This window comes from Triticum urartu, chromosome 6A (assembly GCF_056163025.1).
Source record: "Triticum urartu cultivar PI428250 chromosome 6A, HENAU_Tu73, whole genome shotgun sequence".
In the NCBI taxonomy this organism is placed as follows: Eukaryota; Viridiplantae; Streptophyta; class Magnoliopsida; order Poales; family Poaceae; genus Triticum; species Triticum urartu.
In genome coordinates, this window is record NC_141878.1 from 4,043,388 (window position 1) to 4,059,560 (window position 16,173).

The 16,173-nt window shown below is 47.2% G+C and overlaps 1 protein-coding gene across 1 annotated transcript; it reads right to left on the reverse strand.

Annotated features, from left to right (window-relative positions):
* Positions 1-14,201: 14,201 nt before the first annotated feature.
* On the reverse strand, positions 14,202-15,415 carry LOC147962989 (uncharacterized). Its single transcript, XM_087529432.1, has 3 exons — positions 15,272-15,415; positions 14,508-14,784; positions 14,202-14,428 (listed from the first exon to the last, which is right to left on the reverse strand). Exons 1-3 carry the CDS (start codon positions 15,413-15,415, stop codon positions 14,202-14,204), a joined length of 648 nt encoding a protein of 215 aa, XP_087385558.1.
* Between the last annotated feature and the right edge of the window lie 758 nt (positions 15,416-16,173).

Here is a 16,173-nt window from a genome sequence, read left to right on the forward strand (position 1 = left end):
CATATGCCCACGCTCTAACAAATATAAGTGAAGCAAAAGAGCATTCTACAAATGGCGGTTGTCTAAGTAAAGAGAAACAGGCAATCCAAGCTTCAAATCATATAAGTGAAGCACATGAAGCATTCTATAAAGCCATACTCAAAAGATATAAGTGAAGTGCAGTGAGCATTCTATAAATCAACCAAGGACTAACTCATACCAGCATGGTGCATAAAAGAAAAGTGAAAACTAAATGCAAAAGACGCTCCAAGATTTGCACATATCACATGAATGAAACGAATCCGAAAACATACCGATACTTGTTGAAGAAAGAGGGGATGCCTTCCGGGTGCCTCGGGCATCCCCAAGCTTGAGCTCTTGCCTCTCTTCCTTCTTCTCACACCTAGACCTTCTCGGTCATCGAACACTTCATCCACACAAAACTTCAACAGAAAACTCGGTAAGATCCGTTAGTATAACAAAGCAAATCACTACTCTAAGTACTGTTGCAAACCAATTCATATTTTGTTTTTGCATTGTGTCTACTGTATTATAACTTTTTTCATGGCTTAATCCACTGATATAAATCGATAGTTTCATCAAAACAAGCAAACTATGCATCAAAAACAGAACAGTCTGTACAATCTGAACATTCAACATACTTCTGATACTTGAAAACTTCTGCAAAAATTAGGAAAAACAAAAACTTTGTATAGAAATACAGTTCAAAAAGAATCAGAACCATTTGGCATTCCAGTAAAAAATGTAAAATCGCGCACTACAGCCAAAGTTTCTGTCCTGCACCGTACAAACCAACAAGCATTGTAAACATCCTAAAGGCAAACCTTGGCACATTATTTTTATAATACAATGGAATTGTACAAGGGGATAATTATTTTTTGTTGAAAAGTTTCTATAATCAGGATTCACAAAGTTGCCATGAGCATGAACAAAGTTGAAGGAGCTCTCCCACTTCAACAATGCTTGTCTTTCTCACTTTCACTTTCCTTTTTGAAAAAGTTTTGGGTTCCCCTCTTTATTTTTTTTGTTTTTAAACTATATGAAAGCACTCAACAGAAATAAATGACTCTCTAAAACTTCCGGGTTGTCTCCCTGGCAGTGCTTTCTTTGAAGCCATTAAGCTAGGCATATAGTGCTCAAGTAGCGAATCCACCCGGATCCCAAGGTATATCAAAGCCAATTTTAATTGGCAATGATTTAGAATTTATTAGTGAGCACAAAGCAACATATATCATGCAACAACAAAGTCTAACTCTCTTCCTATGCATCGGCATGTCATAAAAGAACAATTCATGCACACAAAGTAAAGGCCAATGCATAGTATAAACAGTTTCTTGCAATTTTATCGTGTTGGAAACATAGAGAGGTGGAGATGTAGTTCCTCTCTCATAATAATTGCAAGTAGGAGCAGCAAGCACATGCATATTATATTCATCAAAATCATCATGTGCAATGGTAAAAGGCAACCCATCAATATAATCCATAATAAAAGCAAACTTCTTCGATATAGTGTAGTTTGGAGAATTCAAAAAGATAATAGGACTATCATGTGTGGGTGCAATAGCAACAATTTAATGTTTAACATAAGGAACTATAGCAAGTTCATCTCCATAAGCATCATTCATATTGGCATCTTGGCCACAAGCATAGTAAGCATCACCAAAAAGGGATATTTCAAGAGAATCAACGGGATCATAATAGTCATCATAGCAATCATCCTTCGGTAAGCATGAAGGGGAATTAAAAAATGTATGAGTTGAAGAGTTACACTCATTAGAAGGTGGGCACGGGTGATCAATCCGCTCTTCGTCCTTTTGTTCTTCGCTCTCCTCCTCATCTTTTTCATCCAATGAGCTCACAGTTTCATCAACTTCTTCTTCCATAGATTCCAGCAAAATATTAGTCTCTTCTTGGACAGCGGAGACTTTCTCAATAAGTGCATTAATATCGGAATTGTATTCATAATTCTCATAACAATATTTAAGGATAGCTAAATTTTCAGGTCTGGTTCTTTGGCGTGTGTCTCGCATCACTGTCGCGACTGCCGGCATGTCATCCGCATCCGCCTCAGCTACTGGTGTACCCTGCACATCATCCTCTTTGGCGCGATCCCTACGTCGGCGCTGCTGCCTCTTCTAGTGTTGTCCGCGGTCTCCATGGGAGCGCGCACCCAGTTGTATGTCCGGGCCTCTTCCGCGACTCCCCTGGTCGCCGTCATTTGGTGCATCTTCAAGCTCGGATGTAGCTTGCACCACCACCGGCGTGGCGCTGCTGCGAGCTAGCCTCTGTCGGGTGCGCCCTCCTTTATGCTGCCACCTCGGCATCGGGCAAAGTTTCCGCCTCTCTAGGTCGCCTCCCTTCAGTGAGTCTCCGCTAGATGCGAGCTGATCCCATGTAGATGAACTTCCTCTGGATGCATGCCCTTCTACAAGAAAGAAGATAAAAGGAGAGGAAAAAATGCACTGTTATGCCTCTTGCATCATGGCGTTGCCGCCGTCAGCATGTCTGCCGAGCCAGGCATAGTACTGCCTTCTCGTGGACCATGTGATGCCACCACTGTGGCTGCCGATCCCTAGGTGCGCAGCTTCTCAATGTCCCACACAGACGCTGCCAGCACAGGTTGTCTCCCCATTGCATGATTTTTGGGGATGGAGCTAGGGCACGTGTGCTCCCGAGCAAGTATGCCCCCACCGTAGGCTTCCCTTTTAGTGAGGAACTTAGGGCATATGGTGTGCCCCCTGCTCCATAGATTGGCCTTCATGTATAGACATCATCTTCGTGCCCTTGGAGCAACGAATGCCCCTAGACAATAGCAACATCTCATGGACACGCACTTGGCCTGTAATTCCTGCCGATGATGAGGCAAATTAAAATTGCACCCAAGGATTGATGCCATCTCATATTGTTGGAGAAGACTTGAAGACGAATTTGACGACCATTGTTGTACATCAAAGATGGGAGGAGAACCAGGTCCCACTGGGCGTGCCAATTTCTTCGACACGAGAAAGATCTTATTGCGCTCCGTTAGAAGGGAAGAGGAGTATGGATTTGTCTCATGCACCGGGGAAAAAAGTGTGCGGGCGTGTCAGTGTACCATAGTACACAAAGAAAAGGGGTATGGGAAACAAGTATTTCATTAATCTCATCGGAAAAACAAAATTAGAAGATCCCATAAAATGAATGCGCTCCGCGGCCTACTAGCGCGGCCAGCCTGACTGTAGCGATTGCGGTCTCTTGGTTCCCGGGGCCTCGGAAGGCTCCCGGTTAATTACTCCCACGGGTTACTCCACGAGACACCTCCGATTAAGCCGTGTGGTCGTCTTCATCATCTTCGCTTCGCGTTCTCCATGCATGATGATGTGTGAGTTTTTGGTGTGGGTGGCGACAAAGCCCGTGTCTTCGTCAGTACACGTGCCGCTCAAAACATGGCTTTGTGCTAGCCATGTCTGCCCTCGCCGTTGTGCCTCGTCGGTCTTGACAGCGTTGGTGTAGTCGATGTTGAAGTTGCATGGGTCCTGCTCTGCTCGGACTTCTAGACGATGTAGCGGCTTAGTCGGGGTACGCAAGGGGTTCGCCTCGCGGGAGTATTGTTATGGAGACCGGCGTCGGTGTAAAACCAACGCTCGCTCATCTCAGCAATGCCAGCGTGTGGTTGGCACCTCGTCTCGGCTGGACGCTGAGTTTACGGCGGTCTGTCAAGACAAGGGACACCGCCTCACGGGGCCATCGAAACTTAGTGTTGGTGAAGCCATGTCGCCTCCTAGCCATCACGCCTCGTCTTCATGGGCTCTGGGTCACGGAGAGCACCATGTAGTGGTACCTCGTCTCAACTGAACGCCGAGCTTACAGCGGTCTGCCAAGACAAGGGCACACCTCACGGGACCGTGGTAAGGGTCGGTAAAGCCATGTTGTCGCGTAGCGCCTCTTCTCCGCATAGTGGGCTCCGTGTTGCGGTCAGCACCGAGGGCGTGTGTCATCTTCATGGCTCTGGGCCACGGGCTCCATCTTGACAAGGTAGACATCAGTGGTGTCGTCCCGCGAGCTCCACGCCTCCGTCCTCCGCGACACCAGCTTGATGATGTTAATGATGGACGTCATCCTGGCAAGCTCCATGTCCTCGTCGTCCTCCGCGGCACACGGCGGCATCCCAATGAGCTCCATGCCTCCGGGGTCCAGCTTGATGATGTTGACGTTGGTGGCGTCCTCCTTGCAAGCTCCACGCCACGATCCTCTGCGGTACCGGGTTGATGATGTTAACGTTGGCGTCGTCTTGGTGAACTCCGTGGCGCCATCCACCGCGGCATGGCGGCGGCATCCTCGCGAGCCTCCACGCCTTCGTCCTCCGTGGCGCCAGCTTGATAAAGAAGACTATGGGCATCATCCTCGCGAGCTCCGTGGCGCCATCCACCGCGGCACGACGGTGGCATTCTCGCGAGCCTCCACGCCTTCGTCCTCCGTGGCGCCAGCTTGATGAAGAAGCCGATGGGCGTCGTCCTGGCGAGCTCCGTATCGCCATCCTCCACGGCACGGCAGCGACATCCTCGCGAGCCTCCATGCCTCCGGGCTCCATCTTGACAAAGCAGACGTCGACGGTGTCCCCAACGAGCGCCACACCTACGTCCTCGCGTGCTCCACACCGCAATCCCCCGCGGCACTATGTTGATGATGTTGGTGATGGACCTGGTGGTGTTGATGCAGTCTCCTTGTCCTGCGTCGTCGTCCACTGGTACGAGATAGAGTGCCGCTTCATCCGCGGCCACCACCGCCGGGCCTGTCGTCATCTACCGCCTCGATTGCACTGGGTACGAGACGAGTGCTTATCGTCCGCGGCCACCTCCGTTGGGCGTGTCGTGGACCGCCTCGACAACACCTTGTACGGGAAGAGCGTCGCTTCGTCCGTGGCCACCTCCATTGGGCACGTCGTCCACCGCCTCAACTGGTCCTACAAGAAGAGCGCCACATCGTTCGCAGCCACCTCCGTTGAGCATGTCGTCTGCCACCTCCATAGCACCGGGTACGAGAAGAGCGCAGCATCGTCCGTGGCCACCTCCATTGGGCGTGTTGTGCGCTGCCTCCATTGCACCAGGTACGAGAAGAGTGCCGCATCGTCCATGGTCTTTCCCACTAGGCGCGTCGTTCGCAGCCTCTGTTGCACCTGGTACAGAAAAAACAGAAAAAATGTACGTACCATAGAGAAAGAAGAGGACGTGCTAGCCGTTGCACATATCTCCCGAGTTCCCAACCATTATTTCGGCCACGTGCTCGGCTCCATGATGTGTGATCTTGGAACGCATCCACCGTGGGAGCGCCGCGCTCATTCTCTTCATCTCCATGGTCTCCTGGTTGATGGCTTTGCTGCTGGAGATGCACCTCCTCCGGCTGAGTGGTGCTCCGACTTGGTGCCTTGTTCTCTTGATGCAATCTATTGTATTAAGAATATAAAAGAAACGACAATGAAGTGAAGGGCACCGTATGTGCCCTTGCGTGCATGTGCCATGCAACCCTGGATGTCTCGCGGCCCTCTAAAGAACTAGCTTGACGCAACGGCCTCATGTGTGCTCCATCGCCGTGGTCGAGCTCGGACCGGGTGTTACCGCCGCCACCGCATCCCCAGGCCGCTGTACACGCTGCCACCGCCGGCGGCGCGTCTCACCTGGCTGGCTTCCGTTTCCTCTCCTCTTCCCCGGTTGCGTGAGATCCTCCTGTCTTGTTGTGTTCGTCCCCCCTGTATTTATAGGCTGAGGGGCTGGGTTTGGTGGGGAGTCGACGTGCAGCCTCCGGCTTTAAGTTTCCTTTCCATAGGCCCAATCCTGCACCAGGCAAGGAAAGCTATGTGATACGTATCTCACGCATGGCTGGCTTCCTTTGATGATTCTTCAAGTCGGTTGCATCTGTTTCCAATCTTAAAACTTGCCGGTTGTGGCTGTTTTTTCCAACTTTGTAACCTGCCGATTGTTTGCTCGTCGTCCAAGTTGATCGACTACCTGGCCTGCCAAATCCCATCCTTGTACTTGGGCATCAAAATACTTACTAGCAAAATCTCACGATCATACAGGTAGATGTAGCTCGCCCCACACCTAATACATGCCTATATTTCATGTACGTACATATTTCCGCTTGCCGGTATTTGGATACACATACGTGCGCGCTGCCGGATGGCCGTAGATACCCGAAGCCGTCGTTACATACTAATCCTTGCAGGCAATTGATTGACCTGGTGCCATCCATGCACGTGCACGTACTCATGTATAACTAATCCATCAACTCAAAGGTTGTGGACTATGCACATGTGCATATTTTTTCCTTACATTGTGCATGACATTACTGACATAGCCATACACACTTATGGCCACTCCTTGCTCCATTGATATGTTTAACTTATTGAAAAAAGTGGAAATTGGGACAAATTATTTTCGTGCTATTTCTTTTGTACAAAATCACGTCGAACACAGACATGAAGATTGATATATTGGAAGCCTATGTTTGGATATCGGAAGTGTTCCGGGTAAAATAATGATTTTATCAGAGTACCGGAGGGGTTACCGGAACCCCCCGGAGGCTATTGGGCCTTATGGGCCCAAGTGGAGGAAGAGGAGAGGCGGCCAAGGGGCAGCCGCGCGCCCCTCCCCCCCCACCCCCGCCCCAAGTCCGAATTGGACAAGGAGGGGGGGGGCGCCCCCCCTTTCCTTTCCCCTCTCTCCTCCTTCCCCCCAAGTCCTAATCCAACTAGGGAAAAGGGGGGGAGTCCTACTCCCGGTAGGAGTAGGACTCCTCCGGCGCGCCTCCTCCTATGGCCGGCCGCACCCCCCCTTGCTCCTTTATATACAGGGGCAGGGGGGCACCCCATAGACACAACAATTGATCATTGATCTCTTAGCCGTGTGCGGTTCCCTCCTCCACCATAGTCCACCTCGATAATACTGTAGCGGTGCTTGGACGAAGCCCTGCGTCGGTAGAACATCAACATCGTTACCACGCCGTCGTGCTGACGAAACTCTCCCTCAACACTCGGCTGGATTGGCGTTCGAGGGACGTCATCGGGCTGAACGTGTGCTGAACTCGGAGGTGCCGTACGTTCAGTACTTGATCGGTCGGATCGTGAAGACGTACGACTACATCAACTGCGTTGTGCTAACGCTTCCGCTTTCGATCTACGAGGGTACGTGGACAACACTCTCCCCTCTCGTTGCTATGCATCACCATGATCTGGCTGGCGGGTGTCAGTTTCTCCAACTTTAGTTGAACCGAGTGTGGCTACGCCCGGTCCTTGCGAAGGTTAAAACAGCACCAACTTGACAAACTATCGTTGCGGTTTTGATGCGTAGGTAAGATTGGTTCTTGCTAAGCCCGTAGCAGCCACGTAAAATTTGCAACAACAAAGTAGAGGACGTCTAACTTGTTTTTGCAGGGCATGTTGTGATGTGATATGGTCAAGACATGATGCTAAATTTTATTGTATGAGATGATCATGTTTTGTAACCGAGTTATTGGCAACTGGCAGGAGCCATATGGTTGTCGCTTTATTGTATGCAATGCAATCGCCCTGTAATGCTTTACTTTATCACTAAGCGGTAGCGATAGTCGTAGAAGCATAAGATTGGCGAGACGACAACGATGCTACGATGGAGATCAAGGTGTCACGCCGGTGACGATGGTGATCATGGAGGTGCTTCGGAGATGGGGATCACAAGCACAAGATGATGCCGGCCATATCATATCACTTATATTGATTGCATGTGATGTTTATCTTTTATGCATCTTATCTTGCTTTGATTGACGGTAGCATTATAAGATGATCTCTCACTAAATTTCAAGATAAAAGTGTTCTCCCTAAGTATGCACCGTTGCCAAAGTTCGTCATGCCCAGGCACCACGTGATGATCGGGTGTGATAAGCTCTACGTCACTCTACAACGGGTGCAAGCCAGTTTTGCACACACGGAATACTCAGGTTAAACTTGACGAGCCTAGCATATGCAGATATGGCCTTGGAACACTGAGACCGAAAGGTCGAGCGTGAATCATATAGTAGATATGATCAACATAGTGATGTTCACCATTGAAAGCTACTCCATTTCATGTGATGATCGGTTATGGTTTAGTTGATTTGGATCACGTGATCACTTAGAGGATTAGAGGGATGTCTTTCTAAGTGGGAGTTCTTAAGTAATATGATAAATTGAACTTAAATTTAACATGAACTTAGTACCTGATAGTATCTTGCTTGTCTATGTTTGATTGTAGATAAATGGCCCGTCCTGTTGTTCCGTTGAATTTTAATGTGTTCCTTGAGAAAGCAAAGTTGAAAGATGATGGTAGCAATTACACGGACTAGGTCCGTAACTTGAGGATTATCCTCGTTGCTGCTCAGAAGAATTATGTTCTGGAAGCACCGCTGGGTGCCAGGCCTACTGCTGATGCAACTGACGACGTTAAGAACGTCTGGCAGAGCAAAGCTGATGACTACTCGATAGTTCAATGTGCCATGCTTTACGGCTTAGAACCGGGACTTCAACGACATTTTGAACGTCATGGTGCCTATGAGATGTTCGAGGAGTTGAAGTTAATATTTCAAGCAAATGCCCGGATTGAGACATATGAAGTCTCCAATAAGTTCTATAGCTGCAAGATGGAGGAGAATAGTTTTTTCAGTGAGCATATACTCAAGATGTCTGGGTATTGTAATCACTTGATTCAACTGGGAGTTAATCTTCCAGTTGATAGCGTCATTGACAGAATTCTCCAATCACTTCCACCAAGCTACAAGAGCTTCGTGATGAACTATAATATGCAAGGGATGGATAAGACAATTCCCGAGCTCTTCGCAATGCTAAAAGCTGCGGAGGTAGAAATCAAGAAGGAGCATCAAGTGTTGATGGTCAACAAGACCACTAGTTTCAAGAAAAAGGGCAAAGGGAAGAAGAAGGGGAACTTCAAGAAGAACAGCAAGCAAGTTGCTGCTCAGGAGAAGAAACCCAAGTCTGGACCTAAGCCTGAAACTGAGTGCTTCTACTGCAAGAAGACTGGTCACTGGAAGCGGAACTGCCCCAAGTATTTGGCGGATAAGAAGGATGGCAAGGTGAACAAAGGTATATGTGATATACATGTTATTGATGTGTACCTTAATAGAGCTCGCAGTAGCACCTGGGTATTTGATACTGGTTCTGTTGCTAATATTTGCAACTCGAAACAGGGACTACGGATTAAGCGAACACTGGCAAAGGACGAGGTGACGATGCGCATGGGAAATGGTTCCAAAATCGATGTGATCGCGGTCGGCACGCTACCTCTACATCTACCTTCGGGGTTAGTATTAGACCTAAATAATTGTTATTTGGTGCCAGCGTTGAGCATGAACATTATATCTGGATCTTGTTTAATGCGAGACGGTTATTCATTTAAATCAGAGAATAATGGTTGTTCTATTTATATGAGTAATATCTTTTATGGTCATGCACCCTTGAAGAGTGGTCTATTTTTGATGAATCTCGATAGTAGTGATACACATATTCATAATGTTGAAGCCAAAAGATGCAGATTTGATAATGAAGTGCAACTTATTTGTGGCACTGCCGTTTAGGTCATATCGGTGTAAAGAGCATGAAGAAACTCCATACTGATGGACTTTTGGAACCACTTGATTATGAATCACTTGGTACTTGCGAACCGTGCCTCATGGGCAAGATGACTAAAACACCGTTCTCCGGAACTATGGAGAGAGCAACAGATTTGTTGGAAATTATACATACAGATGTATGTGGTCCGATGAATGTTGAGGCTCGTGGTGGCTATCGTTCTCACCTTTACTGATTATTTAAGCAGATATGGGTATATCTACTTAATGAAGCATAAGTCTGAAACATTTTAAAAGTTCAAAGAATTTCAGAGTGAAGTTGAAAATCATCGTAACAAGAAAATAAAGTTTCTATGATCTGATCGTGGAGGAAAATATTTGAGTAACGAGTTTGGTCTACATTTGAAACAATGCGGAATAGTTTCGCAACTCACGCAACCCGGAACACTACAGCGTAATGGTGTGTCCGAACGTCGTAATCGTACTTCACTAGATATGGTGCGATCTATGATGTCTCTTACAGATTTACCGCTATCATTTTGGGGTTATGCTTTAGAGACGTCCGCGTTCACGTTAAATAGGGCACCATCGAAATCCGTTGAGACGATGCCTTATGAACAGTGGTTTGCCAAGAAACAAAAGTTGTCGTTTCTGAAAGTTTGGGGCTGGGATGCTTATGTCAAAAAGCTTCAACCTGATAAGCTCGAACCCAAATCGGAGAAATGTGTCTTCATAGGATACCCAAAGGAGACTGTTGGGTACACCTTCTATCACAGATCTGAAGGCAAGACATTTGTTGCTAACAATGGATCCTTTCTAGAGAAGGAGTTTCTCTCGAAAGAAGTGAGTGGGAGGAAAGTAGAACTTGATAAGGTAACTATACCTGCTCCCTTATTGGAAAGTAGTACATCACATAAACCGGTTTCTGTGACACCTACACCAATTAGTGAGGAAGTTAATGATGATGATCATGGAACTTTAGATCAAGTTGTTACTGAACCTCGTAGATCAATCAGAGTAAGATCCGCACCCGAGTGGTACGGTAATCCTGTTCTGGAAGTCATGCTACTAGATCATGATGAACCTACGAACTATCAAGAAGCGATGGTGAGCCCAGATTCCGCAAAATGGCTAGAAGCCATGAAATATGAGATGGGATCCATGTATGAGAACAAAGTGTGGACTTTGGTTGACTTGCCCGATGATCGGCAAGAAATTGAGAATAAATGGATCTTCAAGAAGAAGACTGACGCAGACGGTAATGTTACTGTCTACAAAGCTCGACTTGTTGCAAAAGGTTTTTGACAAGTTCAAGGGATTGACTACGATGAGACCTTCTCACCCGTAGCGATGCTTAAGTCTGTCCGAATCATGTTAGCGATTGCCGCATTTTATGATTATGAAATTTGGCAGATGGATGTCAAAACTGCATTCCTGAATGGATTGCTGGAAGAAGAGTTGTATATGATGCAACCGGAAGGTTTTGTCGATCCAAAGGGAGCTAACAAAGTGTGCAAGCTCCAGCGATCCATTTATGGACTGGTGCAAGCCTCTCGGAGTTGGAATAAACACTTTGATAGTGTGATCAAAGCATTTGGTTTTGTATAGACTTTTGGAGAAGCCTGTATTTACAAAAAAGTGAGTGGGAGCTCTGTATCATTTCTGATATTATATGTGGATGACATATTACTGATTGGAAATGATATAGAATTTCTGGATAGCATAAGGGGATACTTGAATAAGAGTTTTTCGATGAAAGACCTCGGTGAAGCTGCTTACATATTGGGCATTAAGATCTATAGAGATAGATCAAGATGCTTAATTGGACTTTCACAAAGCACATACCTTGACAAAGTTTTTGAAGAAGTTCAAAATGGATCAAGCAAAGAAAGGGTTCTTGCCTGTATTACAAGGTGTGAAGTTGAGTGAGACTCAATGCCCGACCACTTCAGAAGATAGAGAGAAAATGAAAGTTCCCTATGCTTCAGCCATAGGCTCTATCATGTATGCAATGCTGTGTACCAGACCTGTTGTGTGCCTTGCTATAAGTCTAGCAGGGAGGTACCAAAGTAATCCAGGAGTGGATCACTGGACAACGGTCAAGAACATCCTGAAGTACCTGAAAAGGACTAAGGATATGTTTCTCGTTTATGGAGGTGACAAAGAGCTCATCGTAAATGGTTACGTTGATGCAAGCTTTGACACTGATCCAGACGATTCTAAATCACAAACCGGATACGTGTTTACATTAAACGGAGGAGCTGTCAGTTGGTGCAGTTCTAAACAAAGCGTCGTGGCGGGATCTACATGTGAAGCGGAGTACATAGCTGCTTCGGAAGCAGCAAATGAAGGAGTCTGGATGAAGGAGTTCGTATCCGATCTAGGTGTCATACCTAGTGCATTGGGTCCAATGAAAATCTTTTGTGACAATACTGGTGCAATTGCCTTGGCGAAGGAATCCAGATTTCACAAGAGAACCAAGCACATCAAGAGACGCTTCAATTCCATCCGGGATCTAGTCCAGGTGGGAGACATAGAAATTTGCAGGATACATACAGATCTGAATGTTGCAGACCCGTTGACTAAGCCTCTTCCACGAGCAAAACATGATCAGCACCAAGGCTCCATGGGTGTTAGAATCATTACTGTGTAATCTAGATTATTGACTCTAGTGCCACGAGCCTCAACATTCATTGGACCACATACATCTGTATGTATGATTTCCAACAAATCTGTTGCTCTCTCCATAGTACCGGAGAACGGAGTTTTAGTCATCTTGCCCATGAGGCACGGTTCGCAAGTACCAAGTGATTCATAATCAAGTGGTTCCAAAAGCCCATCAGTATGGAGTTTCTTCATGCGCTTTACACCGATATGACCCAAACGGCAGTACCACAAATAAGTTGCACTATCATTATCAACTCTGCATCTTTTGGCTTCAACATTATGAATATGTGTATCACTACTATCGAGATTTAATAAAAATAGACCACTCTTCAAGGGTGCATGACCATAAAATATATTACTCATATAAATAGAACAACCATTATTCTCTGATTTAAATGAATAACCATCTCGCATCAAACAAGATTCAGATATAATGTTCATGCTCAACGCTGGCACCAAATAACAATTATTTAGGTCTAATACTAATCCCGAAGGTAGATGTAGAGGTAGCGTGCCGACCGCGATCACATCGACTTTGGAACCATTTCCCACGCGCATCGTCACCTCGTCCTTAGCCAATCTTCGCTTAATCCGTAGTCCCTGTTTCGAGTTGCAAATATTAGCAACAGAACCAGTATCAAATACCCAGGTGCTACCGCGAGCATTAGTAAGGTACATAGCAATAACATGTATATCACATATACTGTTGGGGATATTACTACTGGGCGTAAACCGGCCTACCAGGGCCGGGTTAACTTCATCAGTAGTCCAAGAGTGTTAAAGCCCAAGAAGATAGATGAGGGCCCAAGGCCGTAGTCGGTTCAACACTTGTAGCCGTAAACCGGCTTTGTATGTAAACTTGTATTGTAAGTTAGGAATAAGGAGAGACCAACCCGGATACGAGTATGAACCGGTGATTGGGACTCTATGAACCGACGGGCGTCACCCGTGTATATAAGGGGGCGACCCGGCAGCGGTTCAAGGACAGACAACCACAACTCGACACTTAGGCGAAGCTTGTTGCTCCCTAGTCATCGAAACCCAATCAATTCCATCACAACTAGACGTAGGCTTTTACCTTCATCGAAGGGGCCGAACTAGTATAAACTCTTTGTGTCCCTGTGTCCGCTTTAACCCCTTCGAGTTAACCCGTTGCGATGGCTCCACGACTAAGTCCTTTTGCTAGGACATTTGCCGTGACAAAACCACGACAGTTGGCGCCCACCGTGGGGCTATCGCACGATGGTTTCAAGTTCTTGGAGGGCCGCTTCGAAGGACTCGAGGGATACGCTGTGGGCCGGATGACCAAGAGTCGTCGCGGCAAGCTCTACATCGATGATGCAGGCTGGGGCCCCGAGGCCGGCTCGATTGAGTACGGGTACCGGGTCCCCTTTGGTGGCATACACGTTTTCATCGGCAAGATCGGTGAACCGGGACCTGAGATGGACACCCGCACCGACCTCGTCGAGACAGCTCAGCGTGCGCGACCTGCCTGGGTTAAACCGGCCGTGAAACGTGCCTTCGTGGGAGTCATCCATGGAGGAAGTTATGAGGATGGATCGGAATCTGGTGGCGAGACCGTCGTTTACTCTGGCGACGAGTCGTCAACCAGAGAAACTGAGTCTTTGTATCAGCTACAAGATGGCCGGATTGGGGGCTGTTCCGATGGCGACAGTATTTCGGACCCCTCTGATCTGCCCAACCGGGTTGGAATATTCATGGCCGGTACACAAGCAGCGCTTCACTCATCGACTGCCACGGCGGTGGTTTCTGGTTCAGCAGCGGCAACGATAATGTGTCAAGTCTGCCTCTTCCACCAATTGACAAGCCAGAGGGCGCACCGCCCGGTTTATCGCTCTCAGGTCATCTTCATGGAACTCTGAGCCGTCTTCCTTCAAACTGGGATAGCCCTGAGCTGCCTCAACAGGATCGAAATCCAGCACCCATGCTTTTGCCCGGATTTAGGCATTGATGGCACCGGTTCGAGCAGCAGATTTCTTCAGCTCTTCAATCCAGGCGGGAAGCATTGACAACCTCTTAAGAGTATCTTGAATTAACGTGGGTGCCGGGTTGTTATGTGATGCAGTCGAGATGATCCGCTGCGCTCCAGTATACAGCTGTTCGATTAATGTGTAGGCAGCTTTCAATTTCATCTGAACATCTGACCCCAAGTGACCAATGCGGGTGCCTGCAACATGATAGAAAAGTTCACATACCGGACCTATCATAGGAAGGTCAAGTTATTACAGAAGTCAAAAGACGCTTACCAAAGATGGCGGCAGTCATTGCATGCACTTGTCGCTTTACGCTGGTCAGTTCATCTGTTACCGGTTTAAGGGCGGCCTCAGCAGTTTCAATTTTTTTGGTCAAAGCGGCCTTCTCAGTGGCCCAATCCGTCCACTCTTTCTTGAAGCCCTCCTTCAGCTGTTCCATGACGCTTAAAGCGCTGGTCAATTCCTCTTTCGCCTTTGAGGTTTCAGCTTGTTGGGATTTCAAGTTTTCTTGAAGATCGGCGAGTTGATTTTCTTTGGTCTTCAGCTCAGCCTGCATACAGACAGTTATATGGCTTAACAAACGGTATAAGAATTGAAGTCCCAACCACATAAGAAGTTATGCACTTGGCACTTGGGGGCTAATGCATATTTGATCTACAACTGTCAATTGATTACAAAGTCCCAAGCTCAATACAAGTATTCAACTTGGCACTTGGGGGCTAATGGCTATTTGCTCAAGTATGTTCTGATGCTGCTATATTCAATTACTTAAAGTCCCGGTTTAACTACATTAAGTTGAACCGGCCCTTGGGGGCTACATCAGTGAAATTCGAAGCATTCAGGTTTATATTAATAAGTCCCGGTTTAACTACATTAAGTTGAACCGGCCCTTGGGGGCTACATCCGCATATTCTGAAGTATTTAGCTTTATATTTCACAAGTCCCGGTTTGAAAGAAATTTACAAACCGGTCCTTGGGGGCTAGGAGAATCAGCAAGATTAAAATATCCAAGCAGGAAAGAGGCATATGGAAGTTACCTCAAATTTCTCTTTCATCATATTCACTAAACCGGCATCATAATCACGACTGGTATACAGCCGGTTCAGGTAGCCAGAATGGAGATCTTGGGCATTCAGAGCAGCATAAGTCGCCAAGTCGACATTCCACTTGCCCTTGCCCATTGCGGCAAATTCGTCCTTAGCAGTATGTTTGGACAAAGCGACAGGATTTCTTGGTTCGGTATGGCCGACAGCAGTGATAACAACTTCATCATCCTGGGTGTCACCGGTTTGCATTGGGGCTGTCGGATTACCAGTATTCTTGGATGGACTTGTGGATTTCTCAATCCGGACGGGACTTCTAGGCTGGTCGGCAGGACCGGAGGCGTCAACAGGCCTTTCTTCAGCAATAAAAATCTCATCTTGCACTGGCGGGTCGTTGGGCATGTCTTCACGGATAGCCGCTTCAAGATCTGGGGTGTTGTCCGGTTCAGGGGCAGTTTCTTCTGCGGCCGCTTTATCCATGCGAGCCTTCTTGCTCGGCCTAGGCTTGGCCCTGAAAGGAGTAGCAAAGTCAAAAATAGTGTATGTTACAAGGTATTGTACTAGAAATATTATGATAAGTGTAAACTTACCCAAGCACGGTTTTAAGCGGTGGCAGCTGAGTACCCGTTGACTCGCCAGAAGAGGAGTGGGAAGTAACCTGATAATTGGAGTCAGATGGGTTAAGCGGTTGACGAACACAACCCGCTTTATGACAAGTAATGACAAGCAAATCAGAGACCTCTGAACGGCGTTTCCGAACCGGACTGTTCGGTAAACCGGCGGAGGTAACTACCTGGCTGCTGTGCCGAGTTGTGCGGCGAGCTTCGTGTTGTTGGGTCTTCATAAGAAATTTGGGATCCAAGTAAGCAAGAGGATGAGAAAATTTAACTTTCCGG